The sequence below is a fragment of the Mobula hypostoma genome, chromosome 11 (genome assembly GCF_963921235.1).
Source record: "Mobula hypostoma chromosome 11, sMobHyp1.1, whole genome shotgun sequence".
Taxonomy (NCBI): domain Eukaryota; kingdom Metazoa; phylum Chordata; class Chondrichthyes; order Myliobatiformes; family Myliobatidae; genus Mobula; species Mobula hypostoma.
The window spans coordinates 68,164,180-68,181,333 of NC_086107.1; the positions used below are offsets into that span (position 1 = coordinate 68,164,180).

General features: G+C 39.3%; 1 protein-coding gene across 3 annotated transcripts in view; it reads left to right on the forward strand.

Moving 5' to 3' along the window:
* The window catches only part of prdm11 (PR domain containing 11), a 117,122-nt gene that overhangs the window by 75,809 nt on the left and 24,159 nt on the right, over nt 1-17,154 (forward strand). Inside the window, exons 8-9 of one of the 3 annotated variants that reach the window (XM_063062224.1) lie at nt 3,451-4,580; nt 13,425-13,647. The exons of the other annotated variants lie outside the window; for them this stretch is intronic. Coding sequence (XP_062918294.1) covers nt 3,451-4,580; nt 13,425-13,647 — 1,353 coding nt within the window. The remainder of the gene's footprint in view (nt 1-3,450; nt 4,581-13,424; nt 13,648-17,154) is intronic. 3 annotated transcript variants of the gene reach the window in all.

Here is a 17,154-nt window from a genome sequence, read left to right on the forward strand (position 1 = left end):
AGATCTCTCCGGAACACTGCTAATCACAGACCTCCATCTAGAATAAGTCCGTTCGACCACTACCCTCTATTGTCCATGGGCAAGCCAGTTCTGAATCCAAACAACTAATTCAGCACCCTAATCTTCTGGGATGAGCCTCCCAAGAGGGAATTTGTCAAATGCCTTACTAAAATCCATGTAAACGACATCCACTGTTCTTCCTTCACAGTCACCCCCATCACCTCGTCAAAAAACTCAAGTTAGTAAGATGACAACAATTCAGGAACAGCTTCTTCCCCTCTGCCATCTGATTTCTAAAGGGACACTGAACCCATGAACACGACTTCATCACTTTTTAATTTCTATTTTTGCACTACATATTTGATTTATTTTTTATATATATATTTACTGTAATTCACATTTTTTCTACTATTATGTATTACATTGAACTGCTGCTGCAAGGGCCACAAATTTCATGATATATGCCAGTGATATTAAACCTGATTCTGATGTGCCCCACACGAACCAATACTGACTTACCCTTATTAGGCTATGGTTTTCCAAATGCTCATAAATACTATTCCTAAGAATTCTCTCCAGCAACTTCCCCACCACTGAAGTGAGCCCAACTGATCTATACTTACCCAGGATTATTCCTGGTTCCCTTCTTGAACAATGGAACAACATTAGCTACTCGCCAGTACTCTGGGACCTCCGGCTAGAGAGGACACAAAGATATTGGTCAATCTCTTTCCTTTCTCAATAACGTGGGTATATCCCATCAAGCCCTGGGGATTTAATGTTCTTTAAGAGACCCAACACTACCTCCTCCTCTACGTCAAAATGCCATGCATATTAATTTGCTTGGCGCTGAACTCCCTTTCCTCCATGTCCTTGGTAAAAACTGATGTAAAGTACTCATTAAGGACCTCACTTGCGTCGTCTTCGTCCAAGCAAATGTTTCCCACTTTATCCTTGTGTGGTCCTACCACTCAATCTCTGAAGTATCAATAATTGAATATAATGATTGGAAGTAGGAACAAATTGAAACGAATTAATCATAGTCTGGAAGAAATTGATTTGATAGATCAAATTGTCTTTACTTTCAGCACAACTTATCATGCTCTTCACAGTAGTGCATATTGTAAGGGATGAATTTTCTTGGAATTTCTCCTTCCCCAGTAGTAAACCCAGCAGATGTTTCTATGTGGGGATGAAATTTTCGTTTAACTTGGAATGACATAATAGGAAATCTCTAATTTTGATTGTATTTTATTCTTGAAGTTCACTGCTATTGAAATAATTTGATTTTGGCAATGTGAAGATGAAAGTATTTTCTGCTGTGCATTCATTAGCCAGTTGTTACATACGGTATATCTTCAGCAGTTTACCAGTAACAGTTCAGCCTTTTCTTTGATTGCCGTAAATGAGAAGATCCTCTGGGATGGATCATGTGGAAGGGCTGTGGGGGAGATGAGGATGAGAGGAGTGTAGGTAAATTCTTACAGATGGCATGTCTTTCCTTTAAAATTGTTATAATATATTGATATTTTGTTTTGAAATGTGCTGTTCGGAATTATAGTTGAAACAAAATTAATATGGGTGACCATTGGTTGACAATGATGCTTGTTTGAAATAGGCTCCTGAAACATGGAAAATGGAGAAACTCCAAAATTCAGACTGAAGCACTCAGAACTTTTTCATGTGTATTGTATCAAGTTGCACTAAGCTAATGAAGAACACATACAAAATAGTCCAGCAAATTCACAGCATTTTAGTGGAACTTGCGGTTTCCATATTAGCCCCAGATTGATTTTTGTCGCCAACTTCTCCCCTACATCTCTCTGTGCACCATACTGTGTGCATTAAACACGTTCTAATTGACTAAGAGTCTAAAATATCACATGAGACTCCTAGAAATTATTCTGCCAAATGAGAAGAGGGTTTTCAATTATAATCATATTTTCTCAAAATCTGATAAATAATGGAATGGGAATCTTGAACAGACTTCATTATATGTGAACAAATAATGTAGCTATCTCACGTTGGTAAAGTCTAAGGTAAAGTTGATTCAAGGATAAGTACATTTTCTGAAAGCAGAGCATTTTAATTTATATGTTTGAACACTGCAGAATGATAGATAGATAGATACTTTATTGATCCCAAAGGAAATTACAGGTAGCATTACGAGTGCACAGATATACAAATATTAGGAAAGAAGTAAGAAAGAATAAAAAATAAGTTGCCTCAAACAGTTTAACAGGAGGGGGTCATCACTCCCCCAGCTATAGGTTGACTCATTGTAGAGCCTAACAGCTAAGGGTAAGAATGACCTCATATACGCTCTTAGTTTTTAAATAATTAAAAAAAATTTGATCTGTGTAGTAACAGGCAAATTGTAATACTTTCAGGACTTACAAAATTGAGGGAATCTGAATAATTGTTGTAAAGGTAACAATCTGATTAGATTGCAATCCTCCAGGAAACTAACATGATTATTTGTGAGAAAGCCCTTCCAGCTCTTATGCTGATTTCTCTTTATTAGCTTCTGATCCTGTATACTGTATATTTGGGTATAGTGAGTTTTAATAAAATGGGTAATGAATGCTTTGTCTTTACACTAGAATGCAGATTACAAGAATGTTATTTATGGATTATAGTTAGTGAATGTGAGTGATTTTATTTCTATTAAAGCTCTAAAATAAATTAGTTTTAATGATGTATTGAGTGGCGTTAAGATTTTAAACATCAGTAAAGTTTAATTTTTTTTGTGGTGACTTTTATTCTGCTACAGTTTTTAACACTTTCTTTTGACCACCACATGCTATTTCTTGTTAGAGCCTGAACGAATGGTAGTGTGTTTGAGAAATATGCAAATAATACTTGGGGTTGGGAATAAGATACTTGAATTTATAATAGTTAATTGGTTAGAGTCCATTTAGATGGCTCACAATAAATAATAGATACACAAGGCCACTTTTTGTACTCTATTCTGTTGATCTATTTGATGTGTTGATTATTTCTGTTTATTTGCAAATTAAAAAAGTCAGATAGAAGAACTTAGTACTGTCAGTAGATTCAAAGTAGAAACATAATATTGCACTGGGCTATTTAATATGGTTAGAAAGAATTGTGCACAAGAAAGATGACTTTGATATGAACATTGAATAAGGATGTTTTGCCATATTGTTTTGGGGAGGGTAGATGATTTGCTCATTTAAAAATGTCTAATAGATTTATGTGTTCATTTCTTTTAAAAAACAGTTTTTCTCAAATACAGCCTATGTGTTCCAACAAAAGATACTGTCTTTCCTGTGGAGTTTACTACATAAATACTCTATGTAATAAATAATAAGTAATCTTTATAAATGTTAGAAGTATATTTTTAAAAATCTTCTCATAGTTTGACAGCAATTTTTAAGCAAATATTCATTGAATTTGATGCAGTTAACCTATGTTTTATTTTTTAAGTTCCATCTATGGCTACATTTGCCTTTCTGGAAAATCTTGTCCAGTACTACAGATTCCATCTCGTGCAATCAGAAGTTGAAGAAGGAAGCACCCTGATGCCGGTGCAGCCTGAACAACAACAGCAACCTGTGAAGGATAAGGTTCAACACCACTACCCTCAGCATCCACCAGTGCTGCTACACCCTCCACAACAGTATGAAAATCAACATCCAGAAGAAAAAATAGCAGTGATTGAGCACGGTCCAGTACCTAAACAGACACAACAAAAGTGTTCAGAGCAAGAACTCAAGGTTGAACAGTGTGATGAAATTCTAGAACAGCAGTTTTACCCAGAGCGATCAAAGCATCATTACCAGCAGAAAAACCTCAAAGAGCAACTCAGTGAGGTTCCAGAAAATAACAGCCAATGCCAACAACATTTAATGGTGGAGCACCATCCGTTAGATCCAAATCAATTGTCTCATCTCCAGCAGCAGTCACCACAGCAGTTATCACACCTCCAGCAGCAGTCTCCACATCAGTTGCCACATCTCCATCAACCTTCATCACAACAGTTGCCACATCTTCAGCAACAGTTGCCACAGCACTTGCCACATCTGCAGCAACAGTCACCACAACAGTTACCACATGTCCAGCAACAGACACCACAACAACTGCCACATCTCCAGCAGCAGACACCACAACAGTTGCCATATGTCCAGCAACAGACACCACAACAGTTGCCACATCTGCAGCAACAGTCACCACAACAGTTGCCACATGTCCAGCAACAGACACCACAACAGTTGCCACATCTCCAGCAACAGACACCACAACAGTTGCCACATCTCCAGCAACAATCACCTCACCAAGTATCACAGACACAACAGTCATCCCCACATCCACTGCCACAATCCCAGCAACCACAACCCGACCAGAAGAAATTTTTATGGCAGCAAGAAAATCTACAGCCATTGCCGCAGCCACTGCCACCATCACGGCCACAGCACCAGCTTCCACATTACCAATGTCCTTCCCTGCAGGAACCATCACGTCTCCAACATAGGTTGCAGCCTTCAACTTTCAAAGATATTTGTCGTAATCTGAAAGCAGTAGCTGCCCGTAAACGTATGCGACAGAATCAGCCATCGGTAAGAACTGTCACTTGATACTAAGAAGATTCTTTATATTAATTGGCTAGTTTTATTTGAAGGAGGGTGAATCAAATGAAAAGTGTTGTTTCCCAACTTGGCTGGGACATTTATCATCTGTTTGTGTGTGTGCGCGCGCGCGCATGTGAATTAGTAAGAGATATTGAGATCTCCTAACAAACTTTGGTTATGTGTAGATGTGTCAGCAGCTATAAATGTTCTCCTTGAATAGAGAGAGGTAAGGGGAACTTAATGGAGTTGTTGAAAATTGAGGTATTTCAGAGCACAGATGGGGAAAAAAATTATATCAGCAGTAATGGTAATTAGACCATAAGATATTGGAGCAGAATTAGGCCATTTAACCCATCAAGTCTGCTCCACCGTTTCATCATGGCTAATGTATTATTCCTCTTAACTCCATTCTCCTGCCTTCTCCCTGTAACCATCAATACCCTTACTGATCAACCTCCGCTTTAAATACACACAGTGACCTGGCCTCCACAGCTGTCTCTCCATGTCCATTCTATCTAGGTCTTTCGATATCGATAAGTTTCATTGAGATTCCCTCCTCATTCTTCTAAACTCCGGAGAGTACAGGCCCAGAACCATCAAACGCTTCTCGTACATTAACCCCTTCATTCCCGGAATTGTTCTAGTGAACCTCCTTAGGACCCTCTCCAATGTTAGCACCTCCTTTCTCAGAAAAGGGGCCCATAACTATTTATAATACTCCAAGTGTGGTCTGACCAATGCCTTATAAAGCCTCAGCATTCATCCTTGCTTTTTTATGTCAGTCTTCTCAAAATGAATACTAACATTGCATTTGCCTTCCTTACCATCAGTTCAACCTGTAGGTAATCCTGCACTAGGACTCCCAGATCTCTTTGCATCTTTGATTTCTGAATTTGCTCCCCATAAAGAGCATTCTACCAAAGTGCATGACCATACGCTTCCCTATAATGTATTCCATCTACCACTTCTTTGCCCATTCTCCTAATCTAGCTAAGTCTTTTTGCAGACTCCCTGCTTCCTCAATCTTACCGCCCCTCCATCTATCTATGTATCACCAAGATACTTAGCCACAAAGCCATCAATTCTGTCATCTGAATCATTGACATATAACGTGAAAAGAAGCGGTCCCAACACTTACCCCTGTGGAACACCACTTGTTACCAGCAGCCAGCTGGAAACAGCCCCCTTTATTCCCACTCTTCACCTCCTGTCAGTCAGCCAATCTTCTATCGAAGCTAATATCTTTCCTGTAATACTCTTGTGTTCTTATCTTGCTTAGCATCCTCAGATTTAACTCGAAAGTTTAAATTTAACGTGATCAGCAAATGGATCTCTGCAAATATAGGGTAATAATTTCTACAGCAGGATTATTGTGCACTTTAATACTGACTTGTCTTAAACTGCCACTATGGCTCAATGATTGTGCCATGTAATATTGAAGTTGATTAACCAAAAAATTTGAGTTTAGGAACTGGATGGCTAATCTGGATCACTGGATGTGCTGTTTAAATTATCCCATGGAATGCTATGATTCCAGGAAAGTGATTCACTTACACCATAACAAGAACAGTTAGGAATAAAGGTTGGCTCATGCTTCTGAGGAATAGAAAACAAAAGCCACAAAATCTGTAAGAGAGACTAGGAATACACAATACAACTGTCACCAGAGGGTTTTCAGTGATTTTGTTGGATATGTACTGCCTACAGTTGAATAAGGTTCTGTTAATTGAAGACATTATAATAACTTTACTGTATAAGGCCATATGTTAATAATGTTCTTTTAAGTAAGATACCAAGGGAAGAATGGGTGCATTAGTACTTATGGAACCAAAATTTTTGTAAGGTACACCTTTTGGTATGACTAAAAGAAGAAAATGGGGAATGGACTAGAAAATTTAAATAGTCAAAATAATTTTGAGTGAATGCAAATGGAAATAATCTGTATTCAAGGTAATCAAGTTTTTTTTTGTTGTAAATCTCTCTGAAACGGTTTTCTTTGGCATGATGTTATTTAAGAACTATTTGGTCTTGAACTTAACTTGTTGTTAACTTTAATTAATATACGTATAAACCGAAATCTAGAAGAACATGTTTGCAGAAATCATAAATGCTTGTAATTATCTGGCAAGGTAGAGAGTCTAGAATTGAGATGTTTTTGTTTCATTAACTCAAGGGTTCTAGCAACTGATTTGTTCCTCAAGGGAATGAGTATTGCTTGATCAATCAGCCATATTTCATTCCTGACATTTTTTGTGGATTGTATCTTAACGAGAGTTGAAATTACTGTCTTTTCATTTTAAATCTCATCTCCTCTTTCACTCTTTAATAGCTGCACTGCCATGTGTCCATGACATTATTGCTAAAACAAAACTTTCAGAACAGGCAGAGAGAGATTTAATATTTTTAGATTTCAAGATTTAAGGTCTGTGAAGAGTTGATGGGAATGTGGGAACATAAAAATGGGATTAATATAGGATTTGCGTAAATGTGTGGTTGATGGTCGATGTGGGTTTTGTTGGGTTGTACCTCTATATGGCTCTGTGATAGAAGTCATTGCCAATGGAAGTATCAAGTCACCCCTTGATGAAGATTTTATATCTTCCTTTTAATTACTCCTTGATAGTAGTAATAAATACAAGTTATGATTGCTCCTGGCTGGGTCAATTGCCTTACATTTGGCACATTGGGTGTTATTAATTAGATAGTTAGATACTTCATTGATCCCAAAGGAAAGTACTGAGTCACACTAGCATTACAAGTGCACAGGTGTACAAATATTTTAGAAGAGAAGTAAGAAAGAACAAAAAATAAGTTTCCTCAAGCAGTCTAAGAGGAGGGGGTCATCACTTCCCTGAGTATAGGTTGACTCATTGTAGAGCCTAATGGCCAAGGGTAAGAATAACTTCATATAGCGCCCTTTGGAGCGGCACAGTTGTCTCAGTCTGTTACTGAAAGTGCTTTTCTGTTCAGCCAAGATGGCATGCAGAGGGTGAGAAACTTTGTCCAGAATTGCCAGGATTTTCCATAGGGTCCTTTAGATCATAAGACCATAAGACATAGGAGCAGAAGTAGGCCATTCAGCCCATCAGGTATGTTCCACCATTCCATCATGGCTGATCCTGGATCCCACTCATCCCACTCGCCATAACCTTTGGTGCCCTAACCAATCAGGAAACTATCAACTTTTGCTTTTTTACCCATGGTCGTGGTCTTAGCCTTCACAGCTGTCTGTGGCAAAGAATTCCACAGATGCACTACTTTCTGGCTAAAAAAAAAAATCATCCTTACCTCTATTTTGAAGTGTGGCCCTTTAATTTTGAGGTTGTACTCTCAAGTTCTGGATGCCCCCACCATAGGAAACATCCTCTCCACATTCACCTTATCTAGTCTTTTCAACATTCAGTAGGTTTCAATGAGATCCTCCTGCACTCTGAGTTCCAGTGAGTACAGGCCCAAAGGTGCCCAGCGCTCCTCATGTTAACCCTTTATTTCCAGAATCATCCTCATGAACCTGCTCTGGACTCTCTCCAAGGCCAATATCTCTGAGATATGGGGTACAAAACTGTTGACAGTATTCCAAGTGCAGCCTGACTAGTGTCTTATAAAACCTCAACACTTCCTTGTTTTTATATTCTATTCCTCTTGAAATGAATGCTAACATGGCATTTGCCTTCTTTGCCACAGACTCAACCTGTAAATTAATCTTCTGGGAGCCTTGCATGAGGGCTCATAAGTCCCTTTGCACCTCTGATGTTTGAATTTTCTCCCCATTTAAACACTTTTGTACTTTTGTTCCTTTTACCAAAATGCATTATTATACATTTCCCATCACTGTATTCTATCTGCCACTTTTTTGCCCATTCTTCCAATTTGTCTAAGCCCTTCTGCAATCGCATTGCTTCCTCAGCACTGCCTAGCCCTCCACCTATCTTTTTATCATCTGCAAACTTCACCACAAAGCCATCAATTCCATTATCAAAATCATTGACAATGTGAAAAGTAGTGGTCCCAATACTGACCCCTGAGGTACGCCACTAGTCACCGGCAGCCATCCAGAAAAGGCCAAACTTTATTCCTACTTGCTGCCAAACGCCTGTCAGCCATTCCTCTGTCCATGCCAGTATCATTCCTGAAATACCATAGGATTTTATCTTGTTAAGCAGCCTCCACCTTATCCACCTTATGTGTGGCACCTTATCAAATGCCTTCTGAAGATCCAAGTAAGTGACATCCACTGCCTCTCCTCTGTCCACCATGCTTGTTACTTCCTCAAAGAACCCTAAAAGATTTATCAGGCAAGATTTCCCTTTACAGAAGCCATGCTGACTTTGACTTATTTTATCTTTAGTCTTCAAGTACCCTGAACCCTCAGCCTTAATAATGGACTCCAACACTTCCCCAACCATTGAAGTTAGGCTAACTGGTCTATAATTTCCTTTCTTTAGCCACCTTAAAGAGCGGAGTGACATTTGCAGTTTTCCAGTCCTCAGGAACCATGCCAGAATCAAGTGATTCTTGAAAGATCATAACCAAGTCATCTGTTATCTCTTCAGCAACCTCTTTCAGAACACTGGGATGTAGTTCATCTGGTCCAGGTGACTTATCCACCTTAAGACCTTTCAGGTTGCCTCACACTTTTTCCATTGTAATACCAATGGCAGTCACTCCTGCTTCCTGACACTCATGGACTGCTGGCACACTTCTCGTGTTTTCCACAGTGACGCTAATGCAAAGTACTTGTTAAGTTCATCTGCCATTTCTTTATCCCCCACTACTTCCTCACCAGCATCATTTTCCAGTGGTCCAATATTAACTCTCACTTCCCTTTTACTCTTTATACAACTGGAAAAACTATTACTATTTATTCTACCACAGCCTCCAGTGTGTCCATTTTGACTCCTATAACAGAGCCAGCCTCTCTAATCAGCTTATTGAGACTACTGTTGGCATTACCTACACCAACCTTGAACTAATGGTTTGCTGATTTCACTTGGAAACAGATCTGAAAACAGCAAGGGGTCATCCTTACATATCTGAGGTGATTCCTCAGGTGAGAGAAGTGCTGGCCACATTCGGTAGGACATATAGAAGTAGAATTAAATAGTGCTGTGTAATGGAAAAACATCCAGAAATTTTGGATATGTCCCAAATTGGCAAATAGGCACTCTGGTATGAGTGTGCATACAGATTGTGATGTACCCGATTAAGGTAATTAGTAAACACAGAAAGCCAGCAGACAGTGTAGAAGGTAGTCAAGAATGCTAATGGATAATGTTAGCTCTTACTTCAAAGGGGTTGGAATATAAACATAGAGAAGTTTTACAACAACTGTCCAAAGCACTAACTGGTGAGATCACATCTAGAATACTCTGAACAAATTTGGTTTTCATATTTAAGGAGCAATATTACTTCATTGAAGCTGGTTCAGGGAAGATTCACTGGGATGATCCTGAATACTGAAGGCATTGTCCTAAAAGGAAAGATCAAATGGCTTGGGATTTTACTTATTAGAATTGAGAAGTATGAGAGGTGATCTTATTGCAACATCTTAGGGGATTAGACAGGGTAAAAGCTGAGAGTGTGTTTTCTCAACTTACAGAGTGCTTACAGGACTGCTTTGAGTCAGTGGACTGCTCAGTATTCAGGGATCCATCTTCCAGTCTGAATGAATGTGCCACAGTTGTCACTAACTTCGTTAAAACTTATGTGGATGTGTATGCGCTCACGAGAATATACCGTACATACCCGAATCAAAAGCTGTAGTTGAACCAGGAGATTCATTGTCTCCTGAGGGCTAGATCTGTGGCATTCAAGGACTATATACGAAGGTCAGGTACAACTTATCGAGGGCTATCTCAAGAGCAAAGGAACAATTCCAATTGAGGTTCGAGGTGGAATCAGATGCGTGTCAACTCTGGCAGGATTTACAAACTATTACTTCCCACAAAGTGAAACCTAACATCATGAATGGCAGTGATACTTCACTCCCAGATGAGATCAAAGTTTTTTATGCATGCTTTGAAAGGGAGATTGAAGCTACAGCTGTGAGGATTCCTGCAGCATCTGGTGACCCTTTGATCTTTGTCTTGGAGGTAGACGTCAGAGTGTCTTTCAAGAGTGTGAACCCTCGCAAGGCGACAGACTCCGAAGGTTTATTTGGTGTGGCTTTGAAAACCTGTGCCAATTAACTGGCAGGTGTATTCAAAGGCATTTTCAATCCCTCATTGCTGCAGTCAGAAGTTTCAGAAGGGCAACAATCATACCAGTGCCCAAGAAAAGCAGGATGAGATGCATTAACGATTATCATCCAGTAGCATTCACATCTTTGGTTTGAAATGCTTTCAGAGGTTGGTTATGGTTAGAATCAACTCCTGCCTAAGAAAGGACCTGCACCCACTGCAATTTGCATATCGCCACAATAAATCTACAGCAGATGAAATCTCATTGGCTCTTCACATGACCTTGGATCACCTGGATAATACTAATACTTACATCAGGCTGCTGTTCATTGATTACAGCTCATCATTTAATACAATTATTCCTACAGTTCTGATCAAAATGTTCCAAAACCTGGGCCTTTATACCTCCCTCTGCAACTGGATCCTCGACTTATTCACTGGAAGACCACAGACAATGTGGATTGGAAATAACATCTCCACCTCACTGATAATCAACACTGGAGCACCTCAAGGATATGTGCTTAGCCCACTGCTCTACTCTTTCTACAGCCATGACTGTGTGGCTAGGCACAACTCAAATGCTATCTATAAGTTTGCAGATGACACAACTATGGTTGGCAGAATTTCAGATGGAGATGAAAGTGTACAGGTGTGAGATAGATCAGCTGAATGAGTACTATCATAGCAACAACCTTGCACTCAATGTCATTAACACCAAAAAATTGATTGTGGATTTAAGAAAGGGTAAGATGAGGACACACACACACCAGTCCTCATCGAGGGATCATTAATGGAAAGGGTGAGCAATTTCAAGTTCCTGTGTATCTATATCTCTGAGGATCAATCCTGAGCCCAACAAATTGATGCAGTTACAAAGAAGGCGTGACAGCAGCTATAGTTCTTTAGGAGTTTGAGGAGATTTGGTAAGACACTCGCAAATTTCTATAGCTGTACCGTGGAGAGCATTCTAACTGGCTGCATCCACGTCTGGAATGGGTGGCGGATTGAAATAAACTTCAGAAAGTTGTGAAGTCAGTCAGCTCCATCATGGACACTAGTCTCCTCACTATCCAGGACAGCTTCAAGGAGCGATGCCTCAAAAAGGCAGCATTCATCATTAAGAACCCCTGTCGCCCAGGGCACGCCCCCTTCTCATTGCTACCATCAGGAAGGCGATACAGGAGCCTGAAGGCACACACTCAATGATTCAGAAATACCTTCTTCCCCTCTGCCATCAGATTTCTAATGGACATTGAACCCATGAACACTACCTCACTACTTTTTTTCTCTCTCTTTTTGCACTTTGTTTAATTTAACTTACATTTATTTACTGTAATTTATAGGTTTTTGCTTATTATTATGTATTACAATGTACTGCTGCCGCATAACAACAGATTTCATGACGTATACTGGTGATATTAAACCTGATTCTATTTCTGATTCTCTTATGGTTGGCCTGTTATCAAAGAATATGACCTCAGAATCAGTAGATGCCCATTTAAGACTGGAATAAGAGAGATTTCTCTATAGAGTGTTGTGAGTCCTTGCAACAGGGTTGTGGGGGATGTCCTTCTGTATACATAAGGCTGAGATATATTTCTAATCAGTAAAGGAATCAAGGGTCCTGTGTATTCTTTTGAATGGCAGAGCAGAGGTTAAAAGCTGAGTTGCCTACTCCTGTTCTTACATCTTTTCTCTTCTGGTCCTAAAAGTTTCAGTCTATGTTTTAGCTATATGCTTCCTTATATCATGGTTTTCAATCTCCTGCAGGCATTACCATATCCCTCAAGACATGCTCACAGGGAAGCTATAATGTTTCTCACAGAATGTAATAGACCTTTGTTTTTCTAACTCCCTCTGACAATGGCAGTACTGAGGAGGGAGGTATGGGCTCTGAATAGAATCGGAAATCCATCACTGGGGATTTGTTCTCCAAATTGTAACTGCAGGATATACCAATTGAGGTTGGGAAGACCAGTTCAAACAGTCTATATATGTACTGTACTATATTAGAAAAGAATCAGAGGTTCCAAAAATAGCTTAAGTGTTTCGTGTCAATTATTATGTGGTTATGTTATAACACAGCCATTCGTGTTCTTCATCAACGTCCCTGTTATATTGAGATTAACCTTTAGTCCCATTTCTAAGCACTGTGAGACATTTGTTGACTGTTGTCCCCTGTGAATTGCAGATTTGTATTCGATTACAGAATAGTCCAAACCTGGGACTCAGCTGGGTTCAGTCTGAGCTGATGACTCATGTCTTTCAGCAAACCAGGTGTGCCAGTTTACGTTGGCTTTGCCCAGATTACTGACTGGGGAATCATTCACAGCACAAGAGCCGAGTAATTACATCGGGTGCTGAACTCTGTGGAGAACTCAAGGTAGCAGTGGTGATAGTTTCTGGATTGATAAGAAGTAACTGCCAACAGTTCTTTGGAAAATATGCCCCTTTATGTTAGCACAGAAATATTTAGTGTGATTGGCTCATTTGTTTCACACTCCTACATGCATACTAGTTTAGTTTGCATGTTCATCAAAGTAATTTACTTACAGTTTGTTAAGATACAGCTGGTTGACCTTTTGTAATTAAGTGCATGAATTTGTTTTTAAATACTATCTTTTATAATATTGCTTGTTGTTTGTTTTAAAAGGAAGGTGTACAGCCTGGCTCTGGGATTTCAGTCAGCTGCCTTAATTTAAATTTCATAAGTCCTGCTGAGAGGAGTGACCCAAGCAAACTTACAAGAGCTCTGCTGGAATACTTCTACACTGAGCAACATCTGGCTTCACATTGTGCTCGAGGAAAAGGCAAAAACAGTGGGTTCAACATGTCCAGACCCGCTCTTGATCCAGATGTTGTGGATGCAATCAAAGGTATGCCACACTTCATTAATTTCAAATTTCTATCATGCCCATTTGTATAACAAGGCCATAATGTAGGTATTATTCAGATAACTAAACAACACTTTCAATTTATTTAGTCAGCAAGTTGCATACTTGATCTGTAGTTACTTCAAACTAATGTTTGGTCTCAAAAATAGAAAAGAAATATGTCTAGAAAGTTGATTTATTAGGTTTGCTTGTCCATTTAAAAAATAGAATTAAGAGTATTAAGATGGTGTCAGTTCCAAACTTTATACTGGAATTATCTTTCGAGGCTGTCAATAAGGTAGACCATTAAACCTATAATAAATGAGTTAAGATTAAGAATCCATTTTCCAAAAAAATAGCATATGCGCCTCCCACCATTTTCGTAGAAGTGGGTAGGATGACTGTTCATTTGGGAATGATTTACATTTAACAATTGAACTCAGGAAATCTGATACTAAATTAGAGACAGGCCAAAGTGCTTTTTATAGTTCGAAATAATGGGTATCCTTCATTAGTTCTTCTTTGGTCTCTCTTCTGCATTATTCTTCAACCAAACTTTTTGACAGTCACTTTTCACTGCTGGACTCTCTTACCTTTCTCCATCAAACTTTGAACTTGACCTCAATATTGCCTTTTTTGACTGATACAATCTGATTCCACCCGTCAAGTTGTGATCTGTCCCAGTTGCTGCCTATGGCCTCCTGCTGCCATCTTTATAGCAGGTAATGACAAAGAGTGTCATAAGAAAACTACAAATCCAACAAAATTTTAGAGCAGGACCTCTGTGTCCCTGGGATTTCCAAATTCTTACCTGTCTCAACAGCAATGTTCACTACTCCTTCCCTGCTTTAAATAATGTCATAATGTAGTAACCATAAATCTAATACTACAAAGCCATAGGAAGTATAAAATTGTATTTACTCAGCAAGTGTGAAAAAGTGCCAACACAAGTGATCTATAATAGTAGTGTTTTGGTATTTTAATAAATTATTTTCATCCTATCAGAGTGATATTTCTCATTGTAGGCTCACAAAACGTTATTGAATATGTTTCCTGTTTTAATTCTCTTCCTCAGTTCTTTTGGGGATGTGAATTACTAATGTCATTTTCCAAGTATTTAGTTAAAAATATCATATGACAGTTGAACACATGAAGAAGACAGTCCAGAACTCAAAATGGTTTCTCGAGAAGTAACTGATTTTAATTTAGTGGATGGATTTGGATTGTAGGATTCTGTGATAGGACTGATAGAGATCTACTTAATTGAAGCAGATTACTTTAGAACAGAACAAATAGAAACAGGGGAAGGTTATGTGTCTTCAAAATCAAGACTGTTCAACATCAGTTCCACATTATATCCATTGCCCTGTGGAGTAGAGAATTTTAATGATTTATAAACTGCTAGGAAATTTCCCCATGTCTCAGTCCTGTATTTATCATGTGAATCCCAGTCAGCATCTTGTATGGTTTTAATCACGTTTCATTATTATAAACTCCAGAGAATAAAGGTCCACCTACGTAGTCTATCATGATGGATTTATAACATTTCAGTGAAAGGCAAGTATATATTCTTCAGGTATAGAGACACAAGGTTTTCCTTGAGCAGTAGCATCAAAACCCAGTACAGTTGTAAATGCCTGGATTCTACAGCATCATAAAACCCTCAATTCTTTACTTACAGCAATATAATCAAATTATTTTTACATAGAAGCACAAGGGTAGAGGGTGCATGGGAATGACATTGCCTCAACATAATAGTGGTAAATGGAAAAAAAAAATTACAGTCTGGTATTAAATAGATCTTTCTTCCTAGGTTGAACTAGATTAACACTATTGAGATATAATAAAGAGTATCTATTCTGAATTTGGCCATGTTGTCCTCTGAGCAAGGAATACATAGTACTTACACTTTTCCTTGAAATAGATAGCTTCCTGTTTTAAGCATAAACATCCTACACCTTGAAGCAACTGTGAATGATGGAAATCTGAAATAAAATTTTAAAACATGGAAGTACACAAAAGTGTAGAATCTACAAAAAGTAATTATGCAGTAGCTATATTGTAGAGCTACATGTTCCAAAATCAACTTTACCTGGAATACACATCAAAGTTGCTGGTGAACGCAGCAGGCCAAGCAGCATCTATAGGAAGAGGCGCAGTCGACGTTTCAGGCCGAGACCCTTCGTCAGGACTAACTCTAACTTCTGCTAGGCCCCACCTCCCCCTCGTACCCCATCTGTTACTCATTTTTATGCACACATTCTTTCTCTCACTCTCCTTTTTCTCCCTCTGTCCCTCTGAATATACCTCTTGCCCATCCTCTGGGTCACCCCCCCCCCCCCGTCTTTCTTCCCGGACCTCCTGTCCCATGATCCTCTCGTATCCCCTTTTGCCTATCACCTGTCCAGCTCTGGGCTCTATCCCTCCCCCTCCTGTCTTCTCCTATCATTTTGCATCTCCCCCTCCCCCTCCAGCTTTCATATCCCTTACTCACTCTTCCTTCAGTTAGTCCTGACGAAGGGTCTCGGCCTGAAACGTCGACTGCGCCTCTTCCTATAGATGCTGCTTGGCCTGCTGCGTTCACCAGCAACTTTGATGTGTGTTGCTTGAATTTCCAGCATCTGCAGAATTCCTGTTGTTTACCTGGAATAAATTGCTCTTGTTATCATATCTAGATGACAAATGTCCTTCTGACCTATTTTGCTGATCCCTTGCAATACAAGTCTCTGATGTTGTGCTGCAGGATGTCAGACACAAAATGTTCATCAACATCTTCCTTTTCTACTTCATCCATTATTCCCTTGAATTCCTCTATTTGTTGCATCCTCTCCTGTACTGTATCCTGCTGTTGGGGTGAGGTGAAAACCGAAAGTGGGGAAAGGGAAGTGGCCCTCCTCATACACGGAAAGACAAAACAGAAATGTTTATGTAAACTGTGTTTAAAACAATATTTCTGGTCATTCAGCAGCATACGTTCTAATAATAATGTGTACTATTGACCAGTACAAAGGGAATGCAATAATCACAATCAAATATTGTTAGTTATATGTGCTGAGTTTCATAATGTCCCCATTTAGGAAGCGGCTTGCATCTTGCTGGTCTCAATGCCCAAGGAAAGTATTGTTACCTGTGGCCAGGTGATGCACTGCATTTGAGGGCACCTCTCCCTTCCTTCCCATTCTTCCCTCCTATTCCTCACTGCTATAGCCTAAATGCAAATGAAGGGCCTTTTCATTATCCAACATTTAATTGCCTAAGTCCTGTGTGTGTGGGGTGGGGGGGGGGTTGATGGAGAAAATAGATTGCTATTGGTGCTGTGAATGGAAGATGGTGTAGGACAGGATGGTTATATGGAGTCAGTGAGAGTTTTTAATGTTCATATGTCTGTGTGTGTGAGTGATTCCTTTTAATGGCATTACCTTGGTGCATCTTGTGAGGTCGACACATATCTTGGCACACTACATCTCCGAGCAGGAATTGGCACAGGAATTGCCAATGCAAGCCACCTTT